At 40.7% G+C, this 25,270-nt stretch overlaps 2 protein-coding genes across 10 annotated transcripts in view; one reads left to right on the top strand and one right to left on the bottom strand.

Annotated features, from left to right (window-relative positions):
- Nucleotides 1-25,270, bottom strand: part of MARVELD3 (MARVEL domain containing 3) — a 43,760-nt gene that overhangs the window by 2,799 nt on the left and 15,691 nt on the right. The window contains exons 2-6 of one of the 8 annotated variants that reach the window (XM_072422536.1): nucleotides 23,943-24,038; nucleotides 22,915-23,013; nucleotides 5,823-6,333; nucleotides 4,395-4,501; nucleotides 986-2,455 (exon numbers count right to left, since the gene is read on the bottom strand). In XM_072422536.1, coding sequence (XP_072278637.1) covers nucleotides 1,845-2,455; nucleotides 4,395-4,501; nucleotides 5,823-6,325 — 1,221 coding nt within the window. In that variant the 5' untranslated portion in view covers nucleotides 6,326-6,333; nucleotides 22,915-23,013; nucleotides 23,943-24,038 and the 3' untranslated portion in view covers nucleotides 986-1,844. Of the gene's footprint in view, nucleotides 1-985; nucleotides 2,456-4,394; nucleotides 4,502-5,822; nucleotides 6,334-7,649; nucleotides 7,971-22,914; nucleotides 23,116-23,942; nucleotides 24,039-25,270 lie in introns of those variants that run through there. The other 7 variants (XM_072422539.1, XM_072422538.1, XM_072422532.1 and 4 more) reach the window with 7 other exon arrangements.
- TINF2 (TERF1 interacting nuclear factor 2) lies at nucleotides 7,879-25,071 on the top strand. 2 transcript variants are annotated; one of them, XM_072422541.1, is made up of 7 exons: nucleotides 7,879-7,981; nucleotides 10,103-10,278; nucleotides 12,406-12,504; nucleotides 15,802-15,903; nucleotides 18,013-18,111; nucleotides 18,851-18,926; nucleotides 21,515-25,071. In XM_072422541.1, exons 1-7 carry the CDS (start codon nucleotides 7,954-7,956, stop codon nucleotides 22,336-22,338), a joined length of 1,404 nt encoding a protein of 467 aa, XP_072278642.1. In that variant the 5' UTR covers nucleotides 7,879-7,953; the 3' UTR covers nucleotides 22,339-25,071. The 2 variants fall into 2 exon arrangements, with proteins under 2 accessions (XP_072278642.1, XP_072278643.1); XM_072422542.1 differs by lacking the exon at nucleotides 7,879-7,981 and adding an exon at nucleotides 9,231-9,921.

The following is a 25,270-nucleotide window of genomic DNA, read 5'->3' as shown; positions in this document are numbered from 1 at the left end:
AAATAAATAAATAAAAAACTGCTTGCTGGACGCTAGCCAAAGAAGGACCAAGAAGTTTACAGCAAGAAAATAAATATTATATTAATTATATTTGTTAGATTTCAGATAAATTGTACATCAAAATATTCCCAAACTAGGCCAAAGCGCTGGTCCTGTTTTGTTCATTTTTTTGCAGAATGCGCTTAGAGGTATGACCTATGACCTTCATGCAAGGAGGGCCAATCAGTGGCTTTGCCTACATACTGAACCTGTTTGGGAAAGATCATGTGACTTTTGCCAGTGCACTAGAGGGATAGGATAGAAATATAAAGCATCACCTGTTATAACCAGATAAAAATGTTGCAGTATGGCTGTGAACTTAGAAGTTGGCTATAAAAAAGTTTTTTTTTTTATTTACTGAAATTAATTACACATATCAAAAATTCTGTTGATATTTGCACCAAGATAACCTTATCAATAAACAGAATGCCAAATAACACCTGTTAGGACACCTGATGAGCCTAGTTACATCTACCAGCATGCTTTATTTTTGGTATATAATTGAATATAGGTTTAAAAAAGTGTACACGTTTCTTGCACCAATATGCAGGTAAAAAAAATAAGTCACATGACAACTATATAAACATGAACACTTGCATCCCCTCATTATGAATCATTAAAGAAATTTCTTTTATGCAACAAAAAACAAAGTAGAGAACAAATGTTTCGTTCTGTATACAGTATAAACTTTATTGCTTTAATACAAATGGTAAAAACAAGGCTGTCATCTCCTTCATATTGTTTCACATGTATTTACAATGCGGCTGGACAAATCCCAGGAAAGATCCAATGGCATTTGATCAGTACTGATAGCACCTGGCTCTTTTGACCCTTTTTTGTTGACAACACTAAAGCATGTGGCTACTTAAAGCACGCCTGTGAACAGTATCCACAATCCTGTGAAGGAATAGTGTAGGGGACATAGAAGCTGTGCTTTGTTATTCTAAAAAAAAAAAAAAGTGTCATGTTTAAAGCAGAACTAAACCCATGATACTTACCAATCCCCGTTCCATCGCAGGGTGCTGCCATCTTCTTCCTTCTTCATTCAGTCCTGGCAAGTTCAGGGGAAGCTTTGGACACTTGAAGCAAAGGGGAAACCAAAGCTTTTTTGACAGTTCATGAAGTGATCAGGCCGGTAGGAGAGATTATTGCAGAAGGGACATTGCCTGTCCAATTCTGCAATAATGACCTGCCTGATCAAAAATTTAAAACTGGAACTTTGGTTCTGCTATAAGATAACCCAAGTTCTCAAAGGATCTAGAACAGCCTTTCTCAACCAGTGTTCCTATAAGGTTGCTAGGAATTTCTGGAGCAATGAGCAGAGGTGGACTAACTCATCATTCTGGCACCAATGCCAATTAGCAATGCCAACGCTTTAGGACCAGTGGAGCTTTCCCTCTTGTTTCTCGTGTAAATGACCAATAAGGATCATATTAGTTCTACTGAATTCTGAAAGACTGCTCTAAACAGTCTGTAGATTAATGACAGATCTAGGAGGTAATATTGTTGGAGAGGTAGGTGCGATAGTAACATAGATGGTGCAGTAGAAAGATGGAGTAGTGACGTACGATGCTTTTAGCATTGTTTTTTCTCTCCAGTCTTCTATCTGCAACTTCTAACTGCTGGTTTCTCATTACCTTATTCTAACACCCAACTCTACTATACCTCTCCCTCCAAGAGCGGTCAGGATTCATTCATCTATAAATTACAGGTGTGATTTAAGCATGACCAATGACTCCTAGGCTGCCTCTTCATTTCCATAGAGATTTGTCCAGCCGTAATTTACAGTTGGTCAGTTATTAGGGTTAAAATTCAAAAGTGTTAACTGGCTTCTTTTTCATCTGGCGGACAGTCCGGAAGCCTCTAATGGCAAGCAAGGCGCTTATGAAAAAGACAATAACGGCCATGCACGCGAAGAGGGCAGCAGCGATGTCGGCACCATGCAAAGCACAGCTAAAGCCTTGGTAACCTTTACTGCTATAGAGAGCCTCACGGTCCTTGCACACTTGGGAACTATAGGCTTCCTGTAGACGTTGGAAGTAGAAATAAAGAGCGGGAATGTAACCGACCGCAATCACAACATCCAACACGCATTCTACCAAGAGCCAGACGGGCCACCGCCATGGAACCCGCAGCACCCCAAGCAGGATGAGAAGGCAGCAGAAGGTCATGAGGGCTCCACCAAAAGCCATGGAAGCTGTGACAGTAGGAAGCTTTAGATTGTAAAACTGAACATCCAGTGTCTGGGCCTTTTCTCCATCAGCACCGCTAAATCCATTGTAAGCCCCCCCGAACTGATAGTAGTAGATTCCTCCCAAGTTTGATATGCCTGTGTACCCCCCCGTGGTGTTGTACGATACGGAGCAGCAGATCAGGATGAGCATGTTCAGTAGAACCTCCACAAGCTGACAGCATGCTGAAAAGAGGAAGAGGGGAGGACAGCAGTTTAGATCAGTGTCAAACTAAGAGTCATAAAGAGAACCTGTCACTTTGAAGCAGATGTCTTGCCAGGTGGGGTGGCAAATAGTAGCCTTGGATGTGATTTTTTCCCTCTGTTATGAATATATCTTTAACTGTAATTTAAAGATCTATTTCCTATCAATGTAAAACTTTGCCCTAACTCTGTACAAAGCATTACAATAAAATCATTGTGAGGTTTTAAAATTAAAAATTCTATTAGAATAACATAACTTGTGATCCTCTAAGCGGCTCTCACTTCCTCTAACAGGGTGACAATGTTGCAGTAAATGCATTGCAGCATTGTCGACCCTCAGCAGTCACACAGGGTTGAATCATATCTCGGAGGAGGAGAGTTATTCGTTTATTGTGACTGCTGATAACCCTCCTCTTCGAGCTGGTCACGTAATCAAACGATGCTCCCTAAAGATGGAGGGAATTAAGCATGGCGCCCATTGGTCCTTGCTGATGACAGAGTAATGGCCTTAATAGCTTTGTGGTGACCTCAGTTTGGCCAGGGAACAATACCTGAAGTTGCATATACTTTATTTTCCTTCTCTCCCTCATTAGCTACTGGGAGCAAAGAAAATACCCGGTACCTCGAACACAAGAGCATAGTACCTACTCCATGTGACAGTAGTGCTTTGTGATTGGTCCATTGTTGTCACATGGAAGTGGGCAAGGAATCTTCAGGTATGGAGAAGGGAAGGAAAGTTGAATATGTGTTATTAGGGAAGGATCTATACAGTGAGCCTGCTGCTTTCCCCTTCATGAGAAAGTCACTGGTTCACTTTAAAGAGTTCATGCCAACAGACATTCTAATCAACTGATGAATTTAACAAGCTGTTTGTTTTATCTGAAGTTCAAAATAGGGCATGCTGCATCCAAAGAAATGCAGCTCTTTGCAAATGCACATTAAAAACCGGAAAACTATTGATCTTCACATCTCAAGATACACCTGTTTTATTACATTTTCTGTATTGCGCTTCTCCTTTTATTTTATCTTACTTTGTCTTGTTCTTTTTTACCCTTGGTTTTGATGTTGCACTTGTTGTTTATATTTGAAAAATGTAATAAAAAGAAAATACCACAAGCCGCGATACAAAAATAACTTCAGTGGATCCTGCAATGTACATGGGTGTCAACAAGCTGATCTCTTCCTCTTTGGCATAAGAATTATGTGCCAATAAAAATATCACAAGCCTATCGATTCTCCTCACTTTATGGCTCAAGGTACAAAGTATCTTTTCTTCACTGCTTAACTGGGATGGGCATATTGAATCATGAAACACCGGATACACACTCGTTTCAGCTTAATCACTTATTCAGGGGCAACCCTGAATCCTGCCCCTTCCAAAAATAAGTCACCAGGGCAGCTCCTATCAATCATCTTTTGCAGGGTGAAGCTAAATCAGCAAACATCTTTCCATAAAACTGCCTGTATCATATTTTATCAATGTTATTTACCCGGGGCTGTGCTAGGATTCTGATACACACATCGCAAGTAAATAAAAAAAGTTTAGAATAGTGTTTGCTGTGCTTTCACCTTCAGCTGGTGACAGGGTCTCTTTAAAGCAGAGCTGCAGCAGTCATTGCATGCCGTACTTTATGATGCAGCACTGTTCCCATAGGGTGGCCTAGTGTACTGACTGTCTTGTGATAGTAAGCTTGGAATGCTATTCACAGCCAGTTACAGCCAAGCACCGGCTCCAATATATCAATCCTGACAGGTTTATGTTAAATCAATTCCGGGTCTGTACAGGGATGATACAGTAGCAGAGAATTGAATATGTACACAGCAGAGTAAGTAAAAACATTTTCAGAGAGCAATTACAATCTAATTCTAACTGCGTTCTTGCTGCAGCACTCAGACCTGCATCAAACATCACCCTTCTTACCTCGTCCTGTACACAGATATCTGCATTTGTGGCAGTCCAGGATTCCTCCCCCAGACTCCTCATAATAATCAATGTCCTGCATCTGGGCTTCATTGGGAGGATATGATCTATGGGGAAACACAAGAAAGAGTTCTAATTACTATAAATACTCAAATATAAACCATGATACCTACTTTTAACGATAAAAACAGGAAAAATACATTGACATGTGTTTAAGCCCAGATCAAAAAATGCAGCTGTCACTGCTAGCATTCAAAACAGTAATTAACAGAAATGGCAATAAAATAAATGTGGTGTGTTATTTTTAAAATATTTGCTTACAAGGGGAAAAATAACCTTACATGGGATCAGTATGATATCTTTTCTTTCCCACCTTGTTTTACTGGTTGAAATATTTTGTTGTTTTGATGGTCCACTTGCTCCTAAATGATCACTGAAAAACTACAAACCCTGTCTCTAGGCTAAAGTTTGTTTTACACTTTACAGGAGGACACACTGCCATCTAGTGGCCAAAGTGTACATTTTCTGCACTGGCATTTCAGTTTATACTTGAGTATATACAGTAAAAGTGTAACTTAGAAGGCAGAGTGGCTGGGGTCCAAATTGCTGTCGAAAACTGGCTATAAATGTTATAGTACTGTACAATCTTTGTACATAGATTTACCAAAACTTAATGGCTACCTACCCAATTCATCAGAACTGACTCATCCTCCCATTTACAACATTACAGCCTTTCCAGCTGCTTCCTTCAAACCTTGTGAGAACTCTGACAGCCTGCAAACAGAAGCTGTCAAAAGCTTGCCCATCAGGTAATGTACATTACTGATAGCTGACTGCACATGACTGGCAGCTGTCACTGGAAGAGGTGTCCCCATTAGATTTCCCTTCTATTTCTGTTGTGTGGCAGCTGGAAAATTTTGGATTTCCCTATCATTTTCTGTGCCATTGACATTGTTTACCAGGACAAATACAGAAGGTAAATTCACCCAGCAGGGACACACTAAGTTCAACTTTAAAATTTGGCATCAGGCAGGTCATTATTGCAGAAAGAGACAGGTAGGGTCCCTTTCTGCAATATTCATTCCTTCCTGCCTGATCGCCATCAAATTTCACTGAGCTACCCATGCGTTAGTTAGTGGGATACCTGGCACATCCCACCTTCGCCTGCAGGTTCATGGCCGAAGATTAGAACGAAAAAGAGAAGAAGAAAGAAAAAGTAGAAATTCCAATCCTTTCACAATATCCAATCCTGAAAAAAAAAGTTAAAGAGAACTGAGGGGGCATTGAAACTTCTGAAAAGTTTTTTTTACTCACCTGTCTTCCTGCCCCAGTGACCCCTCCTCACCTTTGTATGACCGGGACAATGTTGTCTGCAATGTTGTCACAGACAGAAATAGGAAAATGATAAATCACAAGTCTTGCACTCACCTGTCTGATGGGTTGTAATGTTCTGGGATTTTGCCCTCCGCAGGATACCCCCGATGATCTGCACTCTGCACATAGCGCTCATGCTCCTGCTGTCTTTCCCTTTCATCGTATCGGTTTCTACTCCTCTCCTTGTGGTGATCTCCTCTTGCTTGGTCGTGGCTGTGACTCCTCTCTGACTGATATTCGTCTCTGTGGCGGCTGTGCCCCCTGTCCTCGTAATCTCTGTGCCCGTCTCTGCCCCGGTCTCTGTGCTGCCTGCTCTGCCCTCTATCTTCGCGGTGTCGCTCTGAGTACTGAGCGCGTCCTGGGTCTTCTCTGGATCTGTGCGCTCCTCGCTCTTCATGGTGTCTGTCTCTGGGTCGGTTCTGACTCCTGTTGTCATATCCGTCATGAAGTTCTGAATTCCTGTCGTGTGTGCCCGGGTGGCCGCTTCTCTGCTCATGCCTGTGTTTCCTGGGTGGTCGCCCCTCCCCGTCACTCGGGTAGGGCCTGGAATCTACCATGATCGGACCTGTAAAAATAAAAAGGAAAATCTGCACACGTTCTGCATTTCTCACAGACGCACCCTTTTCGTCTCTGCTGCGGTTGTGCGATTGGAAGAAAAAAAAATCCCGGCCAGCTAAACCCAGCGGGTCGTCCTGCACACAATACAAGGAGAGGAAACACACCCAGGTGTCACGCTGGGATTTTCCTATCTAGAAGCTAAATGATGGGATCCAGTAAAAGCACCACTGACCAAGCAAGAGAACTTTTAATCTACTTTTTCAAAATGTTCTGCACCTAAAAAATGATTTGCATTTCTATCTATTCATTCCGGAGATGAACACAGCTCTGTCACACAACACAAGCTTGTCTAAAGGAATGTAATCGGTCTCTGCTGCACTTTTACTTTCAGGTTCTGATCAACTCCAACCCTGTGATTGGACAGTGAAAGAAGAAACAATTCTCTAATCCTTTCTCCTACCAGCATGCTCTTTGTACTTTAGGTTGGAGCGTAAGCGTAGTCAGGTGTTTTTTGCGGTCTGGGCCCCGTCCCTGAGATTTCCTGTAGCCCCTGAGAGATCCTGCCACAGTTAAAGTTATTTTGGCAGTTGTCTCTGGAACTCCCTGGATTTCCTTCCCAATTCCCGTTTCCAACTGTCACATTTAGAATTTCTGACATTGGAAGTGTAAAAAACCAAGTCAGGTGGTCGAGGAAACATCCCTCCACTTCCTGTCCCAGACACAAAACAGGAAGTGTGATAAAATCTCCATGGGAACAGGTGATCTCATTAGAAGAATCCCCTCCTCTATTGTTCTACTTTAGAATTTTGGATTTCCTCCTTTTTCTATAATAATGGTCATCAATTTAAATAGAAGGGTGAATCTCCAGTGGATCAGATTTATTCACCCAGGGCTCTACAGTTATAGAAATGCATTTCTTCATGTGGATCTTTACAAAGGTCAGGCGCCAGGAAAAGAATAAGCGCTCATGTTGTGGCGGCCACCCAGAAATACCTGTCATACCTGTTACCTGCACATGGGTGGTGTAGGAGAAGAACAATAACAAAAATGGCTGGTTGCCAATAGGAACCAATCAGAACCCTTGTCTTGTTTGTAACTCTGCCCTGCTGAAGTAAAAGCTGAACACTGATTGGCTGTTATTGGTACCTCAGAATATTCCAATTAGCACACTCTGGGCCCCTCAGCCCCCTGTGTCTGCATGGAGTGAGCTCATCTAGCATAGTGCCAAGCTGATCCCTTGCAATATGTCCTATCTAAACCAAAGCAGCGAAACTTCTACTTTTTTATTCACGTTATTTGCTCCATATCTGTTCCTCTACTCACCTCTGCTCCTTCTTATCGTCTGCGCAGCTAAGCAAACAGCCGGAACCGAAACTCACCTACCTGGTGGCGCGCTCCCGACTCCTCAATACACCTGAGCGCGCTCCCGGTGGGCGAAACTCCAACTTGCGCGCGCCCCCGATAGACAACTTTCTGAGGGAGCGCGCACAGCGGCTTTCCGGGAGCTGTAGAGAGAGCGCGGCGCGCGTTCAGAGAAATCTCGGGAACGGGATTGGCTGGGCTCTGTGTACTGCGCGCTGATTGGTCCGTTCGCAGAGCAGTGTCTGGACTTGTGCCCGGTGTTGACATGAGCTGGCAGAGTTGTGCTGGGGCAGGTAAATGGTAATGGAGGGTGAATGGGGTGAGGAGGAGTGCTTGGGGGCACAGGGGTGGCATAAAGTACAGGGTGAGTGCAGCATGAGGAGGAGGGGTATGGAGCGAAGGCAGAATGCTCTTTGTGAGGGTGGCATGGGTTGGAGAGGGATTCAGAGGGGCAGAAGGCTCTGTATGGAGTGCAGGGGCTACTGGTGGGCAGAATGAGGGTGGCATGGTAAGGAGCAGTGCATGTGGCTTTGCAAAAATGTGGGGAGGGGCAGAATGAGGTGCAGGGGTAAGACGTGGGGCACATAAACATATAGAAGCCTGGAATGGGGTGCAGGGGCTGCTGGTGGGCAGAAGGGTCATACTAAGGGTGTTATGGAGTGGATAGGTAAAGGGGGGGATGTAATATGCTTTTCTAGATGTGGCATGGGGGTAAATGGGATATAGAGGGCATAATGAGGTGGAAGGGCACACATGGAGGGAAGGCTCGGTATGGGGTGCAAGGGGCACTGATGGACTGAAATGGCAAAATGATGGTGTTATGGGGTGGGGAGGGGGTACTTAAAACTTTGAAAAAGTGTGGCATGGGGTGAAAAGGGCACAGAGGGGCAGAATGAGGTGCAGGGGTAAGAAATGGGCACATATATATTGAAGCCCGGTATGGGGTGCAGGGGCTGCTGGTGGGCAGAAGGGGCATAATAGGGTGTTATGGAGTGGATAGGTAAAGGGCGGATGTATTATGCTTTTCTAGTGGTGGCATGGGAGTAAAGGGGATATAGAGGGCATTGGGGGGCATAATGAGGTGGTAGGGTAAAAAGACGGGCACGCATAGAGAGAAGGCTCAAGGTGCAAGGGGCACTGATGGACTGAAAAGGCTAAATAAGGGTGTTATGGGGGTGGGGAGGGGGTACTTAAAACTTTGCAAATTTTGGCATGATTTGGAGAGGGATGCAGAGGGCATTGGGTCCATAATGAGGTGAAGGGGTAATAGGAGGAGCAAATGTGTATAGAAGGCTCTGTGTGGGATGCAGGGGCTACTGGCGGACAGAAGGTACAGACTGAGCATATTATGGGGTGGAGGGGTAAGAAAGGGGTGCATAGGGCTTTGCAATAATGTGGCATGGGGTGGCGAGGGATGCAGAGGGCAATGGGGGGGGGGGGGAGCAGAATGAGGTTGAGGGTTAAGGAGAGGGGCATATGTGGGTAGAAGGCTCATTATTGGGTGCAGGGGCACTGGTGGGCTGAAGAGGGTATTATGGGGTGGAGAGGTAAATATGGGGTGAATAAGGCTTTGATTAAGTTTGGAATGGGATGGAAAGGGATGCAGAGGGCATTGTTGGGCATATTGAGGTGGAAGGCTAAGGAGAGGGATGCATGAATGGCAGGTTTGGTATGGGGTGTAGGGGGCACTGGTGGACAGAAGGGGCAGAATTGGGGTTGTATGGAGAGGTAGGGAGGGGGTGCATGGGGTGAGAAGGGATGTAGAGGGCATTGAAGGCCGTAATGAGATGAAAGAGAAAGGAGTGAGGCACCCGCAAAGAGAAGGCTCTGTTTGGAGTGCAGGGGCAATAGTTGGCAGAAGGGTAAAATGGTGGTGGAATAGGGTGGGCAGCCCGGGAGTGGTGCATAAGCCTCCATAAGTGTGTGATTTGAATAAAGGGGGATGCAAAGGACAGAATGAGGTGAAGATTTAAGGGGAGGGGTGCAAATATCCACTGGGGTCTATATGGAGTAGGGGATCACCCAACTCTCATATGCTTCCTATGTGAGTGCTACCTTGTGGCTTATTGCTTTTCTGAGGCTGGCAAGGCTACCTGACATTATGAGTATGGGGTAGTCGGCTAATAACTAGACCTGAGTACTATCACATGATAAGAGGGGTGAGGTTTTTGCTCCTTTAATTGCAGACACATGATTTGAGCATTGGCTGCCTAGGAGCCGAAAGGCAGTTCAGGTAAGGAGAATATCCGTGGATGCCCTTTGCAGGGACCCTGTCACTGTGCCCTATATAAGTCGGGTGACAGAACCGGCTTTGTAAAGGACGAGATACCCTTGCCAGGTTTTGCTGACTTCTCTATGTGCTGACAACTTTGTGTGATTATTGATTGTTTTACTTAATTTACTTTATTCTTTAGGGCCATGTCAAGAAGATGTTTTACTTGTGGCCAAGGCTATCTGGATGGTGATGCAAAAACGAGACTTCAAAAACTTTGAGAAAATTGTGGAATTTCTAGAGCTAACACATGAACAAGCTCCTGGTCTGCTCTGCTATCGGCATCATGCCAAGCTCAGCGCAGGGCTACGAGGAAAGGTAAGTGTTCAGTTTTCCTATGCAGGGATTGGCAAATTGTAGGACAAGTGTAGCTTGCACGAATGAAGGGTCATGTTTGGGATTTTAGGTTTCTTTTTCTTCTTATTTTGTATTTATATAGCTCCAAGGTATTACACCATTTTTTGCTACTTGGCCCTCAGAGGGGCTTACAATTTAACATTCCTACGTACACACGTCAAATGATTCTCATCCCTCAGGGCTCGTTTTCGACAAGAATATGATGTGTACAGCAGAAGATAAATGACAGCAATAGTGAAGGTGCGTTCTCTCCCTTCCCCTCTCCATAGAAGGGAACGGTGTTGTATGCACAGCGCTCATTCATTTATCTTTCCGTCTTTTTTACTTATAAAGACTATTGTTTTCAACAACAAAAATCTAACGTGTGTACATAACCATAGTCATATGTCATTAAAACAGTTGAAAGTCGATTTTGGGGCAAAGCCAATTTAACCTACTTGCATGCTTTTGGAATGTGAAAGAAAGCCCACGCAAACTGTGCAGACGGTGTCTTGGGCAAGTTTCACACCTTGGACCTTAGCACTGCAAAGGCATCAGTTATAGCCATTGGGTCTGATTTAATAAAGCTCCCGTTGGCTGAAAAAGATATACTATCATGGGAGAACCTGGATGACACAGCAAACCTAAATTGCCTAAAAAGTATTTATTATTTTGCAAATGTTTTTAGTCCTGTATCAGATTTTTATTAGGATTGCTGGATCACCCAGGTCTGCCAATGATAATCTATCTTCTTCAGTTCTGGGGAGCTTTAATAAATCAGGCCTACCGTACCACCCAAGGCCAATACTCCCATTATGTCCCCATCCCTGCTCCCTCTAACTCAGAGGTATGAAACTCTGGCCCGTCTTTCTTTTTTTTTTTTTTTTGGCCCCCCCAAAAATTCCTAATTTGAATTGCAGCTGGCCCACCGCTACTTCAATCTGTAGTAACTGCATGCTAGCTGCAATTCAAATTAAGCTGCTGTTCTATAGACGCAAGTATAATGCCGCTACTACAATTCCCAGCATCACTCGCGTCTTTAGACTAGCAGCCTTTCTGCCTATGCGTGGCCACGGATTTTATAGACGCAAGTAATGCCGGAAATTGTAGTAGCAGCATCACTCGTGTCTGTTGAACAGCAGCCTATGCCTGGACCCTGCGGAGTTTATACTGACAGGTAAACTCAATAATCAGGAATTATCAGGATTATTATTGTCAGGAATTATCATAGAGCTGTTGATATATTAATTGTTTTACTGTGCCAGAGAATGCAATGTGAAAACAAATGAATGCAGCAATTCATTTGGCTTCACATTTAATTCCTTGGCAAAGTAAAACAATTAATCTCAATAAGAAGAAATAAGAACACATGAGAAGAACATGCAATAATTTGTAGTTTTTCATAGAAGAAAATTGTTATTCTTATTGTTAAACTGTGCAAAAAGGTTACCATTGAAATTTAACTCAAAAAGCTACAAATAGATAAAAAGGGAAAAGATTTTTTTCTTAAATAAAATTTAAAAAAATTCTTAGGCCTTTTTTTTTTTTTAGGCTTTTTCCGGACTAAATGTTAGGCAAAACCTCCTTATTTGAATGTGAATATGATTCTTTTTTTTTTATATCTTATGAGAAGGAAAAACGTCCTCAATTTTTTCATTAAATTTCACGTTTGGCCCGCGAATTGGTCTAAGTTTTTATTTTTGGCCCTCTGTGAATTTGAGTTTGACTCATCACTGCAAGGTCGAGCACATATGATGTTCTGGATGAAAGATTCCCATTGTGGTTCAGCATGCTGTGATCCCATGGCATCATAAACATGTCACCCTGGGCTCATTGTACAATACTGCAGAGAATAGTACTGTGGCATTGAGGACCACCCACTGCCACCAATGTCAGGTGATTAACAGACAGCTGCCAAAAAATGTGTAGATTTGGAGGAATATTCTAGGAAGTAATGGTGGAAACATTGGGACATTTTACCCTTTGATAACAGTGGAAGTGGACTTTCTGTGTTATTAAATCCATGTAGGTTCATTTAGGGGTTTCTCACTACAAACAACCAAGTAACAGGACTGGGTCATGCTGGTAATACTTATTTTCTTTTTACAGATTGTTCTCAACATGATAGAAGACAACAGGTCTTTGTCAGACATTCTTGAAGCACTGAACGCTCACTTCCCTCCTGTCTGTCCAGATGACTCCACTACAGTAAGAGCTGATGTATTTCTATTTTTTCCTCGTCATTGGGAACCTATCTATGGAACAATTTAACTGCTTCTGTCATCTGCAATGTAGAGAGAGCACAGTAATCTGACATCGTGACACCTCTCTAAATCTCTACAATGTGTGTTCGTTTATCACAGTAACTTTGAAATGAATTTTAACAGTAACATCATTAACAGTATTTTATGCTATAAACTATAATATGTGTACAGTGCTACATCCAACTATATTAAACTATGTTTATTTAATCAAAAAACTTTTACTTATCTATCACTTAACCATAATTTATTTACCATTAGGATACATGAAATGTACAATATATGTACGGTATATTGTTTTTGAAATGATTACATCAAATTGTTTTAAAATAGTCCCACGTGCATTTTGAAATGCTTCGCAGATTTCGCTTCCTCAGGAAAATTGAAAAGTGACATCAAAAATACTGCATTATACATTTTTGAGAATATTCCCAGTTTATTAGCATCTGGTATCATCTAGTGTATCACAGGTATTTGGGTATTATTATTATTACAGTGCCAACATAGTTTGCAGCACTGTACATTAAATAGGGGTTGCAAATGACAGACAGATACCGAAAATATTTATCAAAAAGTTTCTTTTACTTATTTATTTAGTTAGGATGTAAAAGAAATAAGTAAGTAAAAGAAACGTTTTGCTTTTTTGCTATATTCTTAGTTGCGTTACTTCAGCGAAACAAGTCGAAATGCAAGTGGGACTATTTTCATACAATTTCATATAATCATCTGATTGTTTCAAAAAATATATTGTACATTGTATTTTAATGTTAAATTATTATGGATTTAATAGTGAAATGAAGTGTAAAGAATTTGGTTTATGAAAAGTTCAGTAACGTTTCCTGATTAAATAAATACCATTACAAAACTTGCCTACAATATATGAATATTGATGAAGATATCACAAAACTATTTAGGGCATTACAGCCCCTACATTATATTACTACTATGGCAGCACAGAATAACCCTTACTCTGCCAACAACCTTTACAACACATCATGTGAATTTTAAGAAATAAAACCAGTTCAAACCTTACTGCCCCTTTTTTCTTTACATTGTAGATCTATTGGGCCTGATTTACGAAAGTTCTCCAAGGCTGGAGAGAATACACTTTCAGAAGTGAAGCTGGGTGGTCCAGAAAACATGGAATGGATTTTTAAAAATCATTTGCTGTTTGCTAGCAAATGTTTTGAATCCTGGACCAGATCCATTCCGGGTTTGCTGGATCACGCAGCTTCACTTCTGAAAGTGTATTCTCTCCAGCCTTGGGGAGCTTTCATAAATCAGTGCCATTGACAGGTCATCTTCTGGATCCTTACAGGACCTCAACGCTGGATAGCCAGTAGGAAGTGTCCACCTATGTGCACAGTGCAGTGACATAGACACCCGAAGAAAGACCTCACCTGTTGTAAATGGAGAGAAGACTGATTTAGATCAGTTCCTTTTTCATGTCCGCATCTAGGGGAGGGTAGGAGAGAGGCTTAGTTTTGTACTGGGGCTCAGCTTGCATTTTAGCATGTGTGTGAGTTTAAAAAAAACAGAACACTGGTTTAGCAACGACGAAGGTTAGTAGGAACTTCTGTCTTCCAATCAGAATTAAATATTCAGCTCTGGGTACAATTATTTAGATTTGAACAGCATAAATTACAAAACATGGCCTATATAATGTAATATTTAAATTTACCAGCAGGTGACGCCAGTGTTATATGCCTCTGCAATAGGTGTTGCTTGCTTTTCTTTCTTTCTTTCTTTTTCTTAATAATAATCATATTAATAATATTAATAATAAACAGGATTATAATGCGCCTGTACGTTAAATAAGGGTTGCAAATGAGAAACAAATACATACAGTGACACAAGAGGAGGAAGGGACCCTGTCCCGAAGAGCTTACAATCTAATAGATGGGGGAAGTATACTCCTATTGATGTTGCTAAATGTTTCTCAACCATTACTATTAATTATGTGCTTGGAGGTACTTTGAACCGTTTCACTGGGAAACGCCCACCTGTAATGTTCAAAGAAAACTGCAGTAGGTATAACATTTTCTTGAAAATCATTTTTGTGTGACCATAGCTTTTGTAAATACATGTTGTTACTTTTCTTGTATGGTGTTATTATCTGATAGAAACAGATCCTTTTCTTAATTACTGTGTATGCAGGAGGCACCCTGCTACATCCTTCCTGCGAGGAAATGACTGCAATTCAGCTCCACACATGCTAGATTTTTTCCCCAAGATGATCACAATTGTTTGTGTTGGGTGAACATAATCTGGCGGGTCTACAAAGTTAGCATGAGGTGGGTCGAACTCCCTTGGCACATTTCCGGATACAGAAAAAAATATGAAGGAAAAACGAATCAAGTTTGCTTTTATTATAATTTTTCTCTCCATTTCTTTGCATTATTTTTTTGAGCCTCTGCAGGCACACTTTGCCTCCCCACCTCTTCCATAAACTCTGCTTCTAACATACCTGTTGGGGAGAGTGAGGGTAGTAAGATATTAAACGTAGATAATATAGTCCTGTGTAGCCCAAATCTCATGAGAAGAGTAGGAAAATCTTGGAAGTTCTAGCTACACTGCATTTTCCCAAATCTGTCTGGAAGGAAGTTGACATCACTCTCTCTTAGGAGCTTCAGGAGAAACCAAGCCTGAAATAGGTAAGTATATTACCTATATTATCTAGCTTCATTCCCTCCACAGGTATTTTGTACATTTTCATCCAGAGTCACTAAAAATGATGTTTAGTTTCATCTGAGACGATCATGATCAGTTCGGGTGCTGCAAACCTAGCGTATGTACTCCGCTATACCTATAACAATCCGAGTTTTTTTTACCATTGTCGGAGCAATCACAAGTTGTGATAAGTCATTATGGATTGTATGGAAATAAAGATTACACAGTACTAGGCTATTTACACATGTCAATTCTTTCTCACCCGAGACGAATGGTTGTGCTCGTCCCAGGTGAAAGTCTGACATGCGTTCAGTGGTCACCTGGCAACGTTCATTGATTCATCTTGGTAGATCAATGAAAAGCCAATTGTAAATGACCCTTGTTCACTCTTATTAAGGCGAGCATAGCGGGGTGCTGCTTACTCCTCCTTCCCTCCACCTCTCCAGAACGGGGCTCATTCATTTATCTTTCACTGGAAATGATCATGAAAGATCTTTTCCAGCAACAATTGTCCCACATACATACATAGCCTTAAGTTTCTACTCAAATTTCACTAAATTTTTATACATTGCAGCTCCCTCGTGAAGCAGCCAAAGTACAGCAAAGTAAGATTCACTTCCGGAAGTTGGTTCTTCGTTTGATCGACGATGAAGAGTTTCGGCAAAATTACCTAGAGGTATGATCATCATCAGGGGGCAAATACCCAGATATGCTCTAAGACGGGATACATTTTTTTTAACTTGATCTTCCAGCAAATTTTTTAGCCTCCTTAGCGGTAACCCCGAGTGTGGCTCGGGGTAAAAAAACCACAGCTGTTAGCGGTAACCCTGAGCCACCTTCGAGGTAGCTAAAAAATAATAAAAAAAGTAATAAAGCCTTACCTGGTCCCGCCGACGTCCTGCCCGTACGATCCCATCCTCTGGCGGCGTCCTCTTCCTCTGATCGGTCCCCCGGTGTTTGTGCTGACCATGACGTTGGTGTGTGCGGCCGTCGCGTGGGGGTGTGGCAGGAATTTCGAATTATTTTGTATTGGATTCAATACGAAATAACTGTATTAAATCTAATACAAAGTAATCATTATATTTATTTCTTATATTTAAAAAAATAAATAAATATATATATATATATATATATATATATATATATATATATTAATAATATAATGTATTGAAAGTTTATTATTTTGACATGCTTTTGTGTTTCATACATTATTATACTCAGGATGTCTATTAGATCCGTGTTTGGACATATTTTGGTGAGTCATGCCTAAGAATTAAAGGCCTACAATGTAAAATAAATTTTCATGAAAGACAATGTACTGCTTTTAGACATATAAATCCAGACAGAAATGACCCGCCCAGGAGGTTAATTCACCATGTGGATTCACATAAGTTGTTTCTGTATGAGATGTGTATTCAGTCTTTTAAAGTCTTTTATAAATCAGTATTTTATTGCAAAGGCCTTTACAGTGTTCTCCCTAGCCCCCTTTAGCTGTTCTTGGATGGTTACTGAAAAGTTGGGTTACAATACAGGGCCTGCCATCCACCTACAATTTCCTCCCACCCAGCTTAAAAAAAATTCTGGGTTGAACACTGCTTTATTTTATCACCATCTTAAACAGTTCATTTTCTCTTGCACTACAAATGGCAAAATTGACAAACCAAATACATATCTGATCCTTTTATGCTACAGTTTCATTTTCGCCTATGGTGTAAGAAGAATCATCACTCTGGCTCACTTATTTCTGTGTATTAACATGCTAACTGTTTATCTTGCCATTTCCTGTCCCATTCTGTGCTCTTTTGTACAGAGACTGAAAGATCTTAATGCTAATTCAAATTCAGGTTCTTGCGCAGTCTATATTAAAAACATAATTTAATCAATACAGAACTGCATCAGTTTGGGGCTTATATACATAATTCAATGTATTTAAGCTGTATGTACAGATGCAATATGGCACTGGAGTCTCACAGTCCTTGTATAACAGACCTTAGGCTGGGGCATTAATCATATATATTGCAGTGTATACATATTAGAAGTAGGATAGGGGCTAAGTGTGCCCATTATATATGTCAATGCTGCCACCCCCTTATTGCAAATAGTACAAAAACATGGAAGCCATTTTTGCAAATCACTAAATATAATAAAATGTTTCACATATACATAAACAAAAAAACACACAGAAGAGTATTTCTCAATCCAGACGTGTTTCGCCCTTAGGCTTCCTCAGGGGTATTGTAGAGACCGTGACAGAACAGTTCTGATGGATATTTGTATCTGATGCTGATAGCTGAACTCTATTTAGATATAAAACCTTTCAAGCCCCATGAAGCAATGAGGGCTCATGGTCAAGGTTGTGAAAATACATTGCCCTTCTGTGTCTTTTTTGTATATTTATATGTCAAACATTATAATATGTTTAGTAATTTGACAAACAAAACCCTGCTCTCTTCTTCTTTGCCTCTATTGCTTCCATGTTATTGTACTATATTGCAGTGAATGAAGCATCTTGTTAAGAGGAAAAGCAGAGTGACAGAAACAAGCTCATTACTGTGATGTTCCTAGGACAGTTTCACTATCCTAATATAGGGTGGTCGGAGAGTTGTAAATAAATGAGAAACATCAGAGAAAGGTAAGGTAACTCTTGCCAAGCAGGACTGTCCTGTGTGGCAGAGCTGTGTAACTTTTTGGACTGGATTTAACAGGTAAAGCATCTGCCCTGTATATATATTATCCTGTGCCTGGAGTTTCTGCTTTTTATTGTATTTGTTCTTCGTTCCTACAGACAACACTGCAAGCAGAATACGGGGAGATGTTCCTGATGGCTTTGGAAAAGCTGCTTTGGGAATTTCTCTATCGGCTGCAGATAGTTCTCAACCAAGAGGTATGAAATATGAGATGAGTATAGAGAAAGAAAAAAGTGTATTGACACCAAAATAAGTATTACATTAAAAAGAAAAAAAAACAACAGTAATGTGGCAATGCATTTATTAAAATGTGCGAATGTGCCTACGTTGAGCATGCTGACGAAATAGAATTAGACAGAAAAATGCAAAAACATCCAGAAAACAGGATAGACAGAAATACAAATCCTGTGGCAGATAAAACAGTTCATGTATATGTATTTCCTCTGTGCATTTTGCTATTTGGTGGCTTAGTATTTTTTTTTTTTGTGTGTGTGTACAGCGGAAGATTCTGCCTTTGCTGGGTACATAAAACATAAAGGACAGGTTCAGATTTGCCTCTAAATTCTGTGATCCCTGGCACCTTACCAGCTGCACTGTCAATTGGGTTTTTTGTAAATTTGTAAATATACAACATTTTTGTAAATATACAAAAATTGCCAACGTATTACGGAGCACTGTAAATAGGGTTTGCAAAAGACAGACAGATACAGACAATGACACAGGAGCAGGAGAGGACCCTGCCCCGAAGAGCTTACAATCTAGAAGGTGGGGGAAGTATCACACAATAGGAGGAGCAATTAAAACTCCTATTCTAGGATCTTCTTTAATTATGAGCTTCAATATCCAGTAATACAAGAAAAAATGCCTATAAATTGTTTTAAACAACTTATTTTGTCCCTTTTAACATACTTTGTATTTATTTATTTGTTTTTTAAGGTCCCTAAAACGGCAGAGCAGTCTTATCCAGACAGAGAAGAACTTGTACACACCCCCGTGTTTCCCATCTCACAGAGTAAGTCAAAACGCACCTTGTGAAGGAAGATGGAATCCAGTCCTCTAGTTTCAAGGTTATACTTAGCAATCGGCCAGCAGCCCAAAGTGTTACATCACCCCTGAGAGGCCAAATATTATGTTCACTTACTTTGTGAGTTGTTTATTGTTCTTTGCAAGAACTACCTATGAGTTATATGCACTTGTTGAAGTTAATATTGCATGTTATGTTTTGTAAGATGTGGTTCGACTTTCCACGTAATAAAGTGTCACTTGTTTTCCTAAACATTATGCAAACAGTTTTTTTTAAAGGAAAGTTATCTCTAAAAATATAGATTGTACTCTTCCAGCAGTCGTTCTGTGATAACGTTATCTGTGTCAGTATACCTGTGCACTGCACGAAGCTATTTTAGTTGTGATCTGTGTTTTTAACATAAACATACATTATATGGCCAAAATAATGTGAACATCCCTATAAATAATAGAGTAAGTGAATATTGCTATTGCTACAGCAGCTTCGTGAATGCTCTTTTCTGTTCCAGCATGACTGTGCCCATGTGTACCAGGCTAGCTCAATAAAGACATGATATGATGACTTTGGCATGGAGAAACTCCAGCAACCTACACAAAGTCCTGACCTCAACCCTATTAAAAACCTCTGAGATTAACTAGAATGCTGATTGTGAGCCAGGACTTCTCGTCCAACATCAATACTTGACCTCAGAAAAGCTGAATAAACAGAAATACCTACAGATAAACTCTATGATCCCAAGAAAAGCCTTCTCAGAAGAAGGTTGTTCTTGCCACCCCAAGGGGCAACTCCACAATGATACCCATGGTTTTAAAGTCTGATATGCAACAAGATAATATTAGTTAGGTCAGACTTTCTTCGTTTTTATAACATAGTTGGAACCCTTAAAGTAATTTTCAGTCTTCAGGGAACCTATGCTAATATTACTATATCCAAGGCTCACAGTATATCAGTTTGGTGGTCATTGGGAAGAATGTCTGCTACATTGTTAGCCATTGGGAAGAATGTCATCCTTACAGATAGTCAAAAACTGACTTCAGAGGCACCTAGCAACCTCTAGAGAAACCTTCAGGTTCCACTCTAGTTGAGAAACAATGAGTTAGATGGTCAGGTGTCCACAATCTTTTGTATATTACAGGGTGTTTCCATGACATTGGATTTCCAGAGCACCATGGCTTTTCTAAAAAGAAGGTGCATATTGGAAGCCAAGGCTGGGGAGAATACACTTTCGTCAGTGAAACTGGGGGATCCAGCAAACCTGGAATGGATCTGGTCCAGGATTTAAAACATTTGCTAGCAAATAGCTAACAAATAGCTTGACTTTTAGGAAATCCATTACAGGTTTGCTGGATTACCCAGATTCACTAACGAAAGTGTATTCTCTCCAGCCTTGAAGAAATTTAATAAATCAGGGCCTAAATGCCAATGATTTGTTTTCTTTGCAGGAGAGGAGCCACTGCTTTTTTTTTCATAGTAATCTCATAAAATGTGACAGTGCTTCCCTTTTAAACTGCCTTGACATGCACCAGAATTACCCAATAGTTGTCTCTTAAAAAGACCCCTGTAGTTAGATAAAATGTATGGAGGGCATTTACTTGTTTACGATCAGACATGGTGCTTCTGATAGAGCCATATGGCAAATATCTGCTTTGGCTTACATGTGTGGTTGTTAATTGTAGCATGAGCTATTGTGCTTTATGATTGGTCTTTTTTTGATAAGGATATTTAAAGCCTAGGGAAGGTAAAAAGAAACCAAAAGCTCCACTTGCAGGCTGCAAATTAAAAAGCACAATATTGTGACCATTTTCATTTCTGCAAACTTTGTTGAATACAAATTTAACCTCCCTGGCAGTATGAATATTTTAGTATTTTTATATGTCAAAGCGGTACATTTGACATTTAAAAATACTTATTTTAAATTTCCCGCTGGTCCTGTTACCCAGCCCATGCCCCCCGCACATACACATGTACCATGCTCGGCCGGCATCTGCATCCCCTAGCCTCGTGTCTCTAACATTCATACGCCAGGAATACGAGGCCCAGGGACACAGATGCCAGGTATTTCCAAGGGAATGCAGAAGCCAGCTGGGCCTCGCCAAGTGGAGAAAGATGCCCGGCATCGCTGGAGGACACCGTGGGCTTGTCTGGACCAGGTAAGCCCTCAGTTCCACCCCAGTGTGGCTCGGGGTTACCACTTTTTGTAATAAAATTTAACTCCCGAGCCACACTCAGGTTTACCACCAGGGAGGTTAAAAAAAGAATGAAAAAATATTATTTTCTTAAAGTAGATGTAAACCCTAACCGAATCATAACAAAAGACTATGTCTATGGGAGGAGTGTTGAAAGGGTCACTTTTAGCCTCCATGGGAAGTCCATGCAACAACGCAGGCACAACATGGGGAGATCAAACACTGTCACTCTATAACAAGAAGTACCTGTAAGTGGAGAACAAGGCCATTTTCTGCCAGGAAAACTAAAGAGTAAATGCAAATTAAAAAATATTCCAAAATTTGTGTTCAATTTTATATGGGATTCTAGTGACTGGGTTTACATCTACTTTAACTTTTTTTTTTACCCAGGTAATTCCGATAACAGTGTGACGGTGATGCAACAGGACCGGAGTTATCTTTTTCACATGGATACATCATCAGAGGAGCCCCACGCTAGCTTACAAACAAGTGGTAAGAAGCATCAAAATGGCCAAGAAATGGAGCCAGATTCTGCCAGCCACGAAGATGGCTACGACTCTGACCAAACAATAATAGAGTCTGAGGGGTCACAAGAAATGAACTATACTAGAATTCCATCAGCCCCCATGTTTAGTCCTGATTGTAACAGTAGAGCTTCAAATCAAAGCATAGATGTGGAGAAAAGCAGGACACCATTTTTTGACATTTTTGGATTTGACTGCAGTGAAAGTTCTAATAAGAATAATGTTGAACTTTCACCTCCAAACCCTTTACAATCTCAGGACTCGGGTCACAATATATGTTTAGATTTAGGTGGGGGACACATTAGAGCAAAGAACAAGACAAGGATGCCCTTAGTAAAGAAGAACGGCAGAGGAGGAACCAAGGTGGTCCCACCTAAAAGTCATACACTCCCTGCCCCTGTGTCTGAAATAACGAACAAGGAACATAGTGGCACTGGTGGGCACTTGCCTCAAGGGTTAATGTCTTGGAGGTTTCAACCAAAAGTTTACTTAAAGCCGCTGCCTCTGGATCTCTTAAGCAAGTACAATCGCCCACAGCCTGACTGTATGGAAAGTGATTCAGCTACCCCAGCTGTCTATCCTGAGCTAACACAGAGCTCAGGGGGTACATACAGCTGGTTGGTTGACTCATACGATCCCCCTGATGATTACAGTAAGGATCCGGACTATTATCCAGGCTGTGATATTTAACTTCTAGGTATAAGCTACAGGGTGTTATATTCTTTCCCTATGGACAATGGCAGGCATAACCAATGGTGGGCTCCTGGGCTGAAGTGACTTGGGACGGTGGCACACTTTGCACTCCCTTTTTTTTTTTTTATTTACATTTTTACATTTACATTTTTAAAGGAAACTCCATGAGATAAAAAACATACGCAAGATTGTAAAAGAAAATATGCACAATTGCAAAATCATGACAGTATATTACCAATATTCAACAAATCGAAAAAGTAAGGTTCACGAAGAACCCATTGCACCTCCCTTTGTTCACCCCCGCCTATGAACTTTTTCTTTTTAACATACTTGAATGACATTGCTTTCGGCAGCTATTGAAGCAGAACTAAACTTAAAAAAGTTCATACTTGCATTACATTCCGTTTCGAAAAAGTCTCCAACAACTGGAGAGCAAAGGGGGCTTCCAGTGCTCAGCTTGCCTGGCCAACTCAGAGTCTTCAGAGACAGGACAAGCGCAGAGGCATTGCCAATGGCTTTGGACTCAAACAGAGCTTTGTGGCTAATACAAGAACAGAGTGGGAATCATCTTACCTTGAATTAAGTGCTACGATCAGGCTAGCTTCGCAAAGTTCTGTCCAGCAGGATTCAGGCACAACGATACAAAGTGTGAGGATAAGCCATGCCGGACAGCTGCTTTGGAAGAGAAGATGTAGAAGACTGTAGACGACTCAAAACTCTATTCATTAACTGAATAGAAAAAAACTATTTTTTTTTAAATATTTTGATGAAAAGCCTTTAATTCTCCTAAGGCTCTAGCTATAAAAGGGGGCGGGGGGGGGCATGCTGGTAGTGGGATGGCTTCCACACTGCTCATGTGGGCAACTTTATACCGTGAAGGCTTCTTGTGTCCCTCAGTGGATGAAAATTAAACTCACTGGGTATTTATAAAGACATGGTGATCAGATAAAATATTTGATTTTTTATCACTTCTATAATTTATATATACATTTAAAGACTGATCAGTTTTTTTACAGTGATTCTTCAGTGATTACCTTAATTACCTTAAAGTGGCAATCAGAAAATTTGCTTGAATGGATTATAGATTGCCCCTTTTTCCAGGTGTGAACTCTACTTTTAAAGTAGCAACCCGTGCTCTTAATTTGCATTGCAACTGCTGATTACCAGAAAAGTAGCAGCCATTTATTGGTACTATATTTAAATGTGTAAAAAGTGTCAATAAGGATGTTTAAGACAACCATGTGTACTGATCCACATTGTAGCCTTTGGCATTGTGTCTTGTGGCCTTCTCAGCTCCTCTACAAGTTAACATCAAAGCGTGTGGAAATGAGTATGTGTGTTTACTAAAACTCTGTTTACAAAATCTATGACTTTGTTACTCCATATTATGTCAAGGTCTGTGTATGCACAATGCATCTTCTAACTGACTGGAAGAAATACAAGACCAATGTCCACAATAGCAAGAAGGTGCAATACTGTTCTTTTACAAATCTGAGTGAAAGGTTTAGCTGTACTTGTGAGTAGATGTAGCATATATATTTATTTTTTATGTTAAGTGTTTATACTTAAAAATGTTTTAATACCATTCTTATATTTATTACCTGTCAGAGATTACAATATTTGCCTGGAAAATGGAAATATCTGCTTTTCTTTCCATAAAAGGCAGAGCCATTGGGAACTATTCAGGATCAGGTCCACTGTAAAAAATAAAAATTTACAAATAACATTTCTCACTGTTGATTTTTTTTTTTAAGTTACAATGTTGCAGTATAAATATAACATATTTCTCACAGCCCATGTTATTTTTAATGCTGAATTCCATCCAATGAACTTTAGTGATGTTTGCCATAGATTTGTAATTTCATCGAGCGAATCTTTGTTATTCAACTAACTTTCCCTATTACATTTCATTATTATGCAACTGTAATGACGGTTTGTTCACTCCTCCTACCTTACCCCAGCCTGCTAATAGGATAAAGAAGGAGCAGCAGCACAAGTTAAATTTCATTCCAGTGCTGTCATGTATTACTAATCAAAAACATCAGAAATGCAGTTATCTGTAATGTAGGCTTTGGACTGCTTTTAGATTTCCCAATGGCTTGCATTCTTCATTTATGTTAATGATATGCATGGGGAACGGGGTGGAAAAGGAAAGCATCTCCCACACTGATACTGAATTTGAGAGCTCATATAAGTTCTTCAAAAATGGTTTCTGCACTCTGGGCTGCTGTTATGTAAATCTTCAGCAAGCTCTGTTAGCTTGGGAGCTCTGCAGCACAAGCAAGCATAATTAGCTCACTACACAGTCCCCTCCTTATCGCTAGGGTGTATCATAGGAAACGTAAAGTACTCACGCTTTTGTGTCCTTGTGGAGGACCCCAGATCCTAGGCTCAGCCCAGTCATTTACCTGTCAAATGACAGTCCCTTTTCTGACCACTCTGCCATTTGATTGATAAATATCAGGGGGTCAGTTTTAAATGTGTTGTGGGTTCCCTTTTATTGCCATCTAATCATGCAAAGGTTCTGTTAGGGGAGACAATTTCCGTTCTTAAAGAATGTATCTCATATTTTAAATGCTCATTTTATCAAGCTATATTTTTGTATCAGTGAACTGTAAACCATGTAATTATTGCTATGTAAAAATTTAAAAAATAAGTCTCACCATGTGATTGCTGTCTTGTCATATTGAGTTCTTTTTATAATAAACATTGTTATGTTTTTGAAAAGTTTACGTATGAGTAATTTTTGATGAGATGGCCATCTGTAAAGATGTGAGAGCAATTATTTCCACGAGATCTCTTAGATCACCAACCTGTCGTATCTTTGCTTCCTCCTTGCGATCTTCGGTCATTTTGATTGACTGTAACACCTATGCAGCTCCCATGCGTTTTTTCATTCCCAACACACGCAGAGGAAGCCAGGAATGCT

This window comes from Pyxicephalus adspersus, chromosome 9 (assembly GCF_032062135.1).
Source record: "Pyxicephalus adspersus chromosome 9, UCB_Pads_2.0, whole genome shotgun sequence".
Taxonomy (NCBI): domain Eukaryota; kingdom Metazoa; phylum Chordata; class Amphibia; order Anura; family Pyxicephalidae; genus Pyxicephalus; species Pyxicephalus adspersus.
The sequence above is the reverse complement of the archived record's forward strand: the minus strand, read 5'-3'. Positions and strand labels throughout refer to the sequence as shown.

Bases quoted from the DNA above. Each gene is read 5' to 3' on its own strand.
- TINF2 (XM_072422541.1), top strand. From the start codon at position 7,954: ATGAGCTGGCAGAGTTGTGCTGGGGCAG. The intron at 10,279-12,405 runs GTAAGTGTTCAG...TTCTTTTTACAG, and splicing joins GCGCAGGGCTACGAGGAAAG to ATTGTTCTCAACATGATAGA. The intron at 12,505-15,801 runs GTAAGAGCTGAT...TATACATTGCAG, and splicing joins GTCCAGATGACTCCACTACA to CTCCCTCGTGAAGCAGCCAA.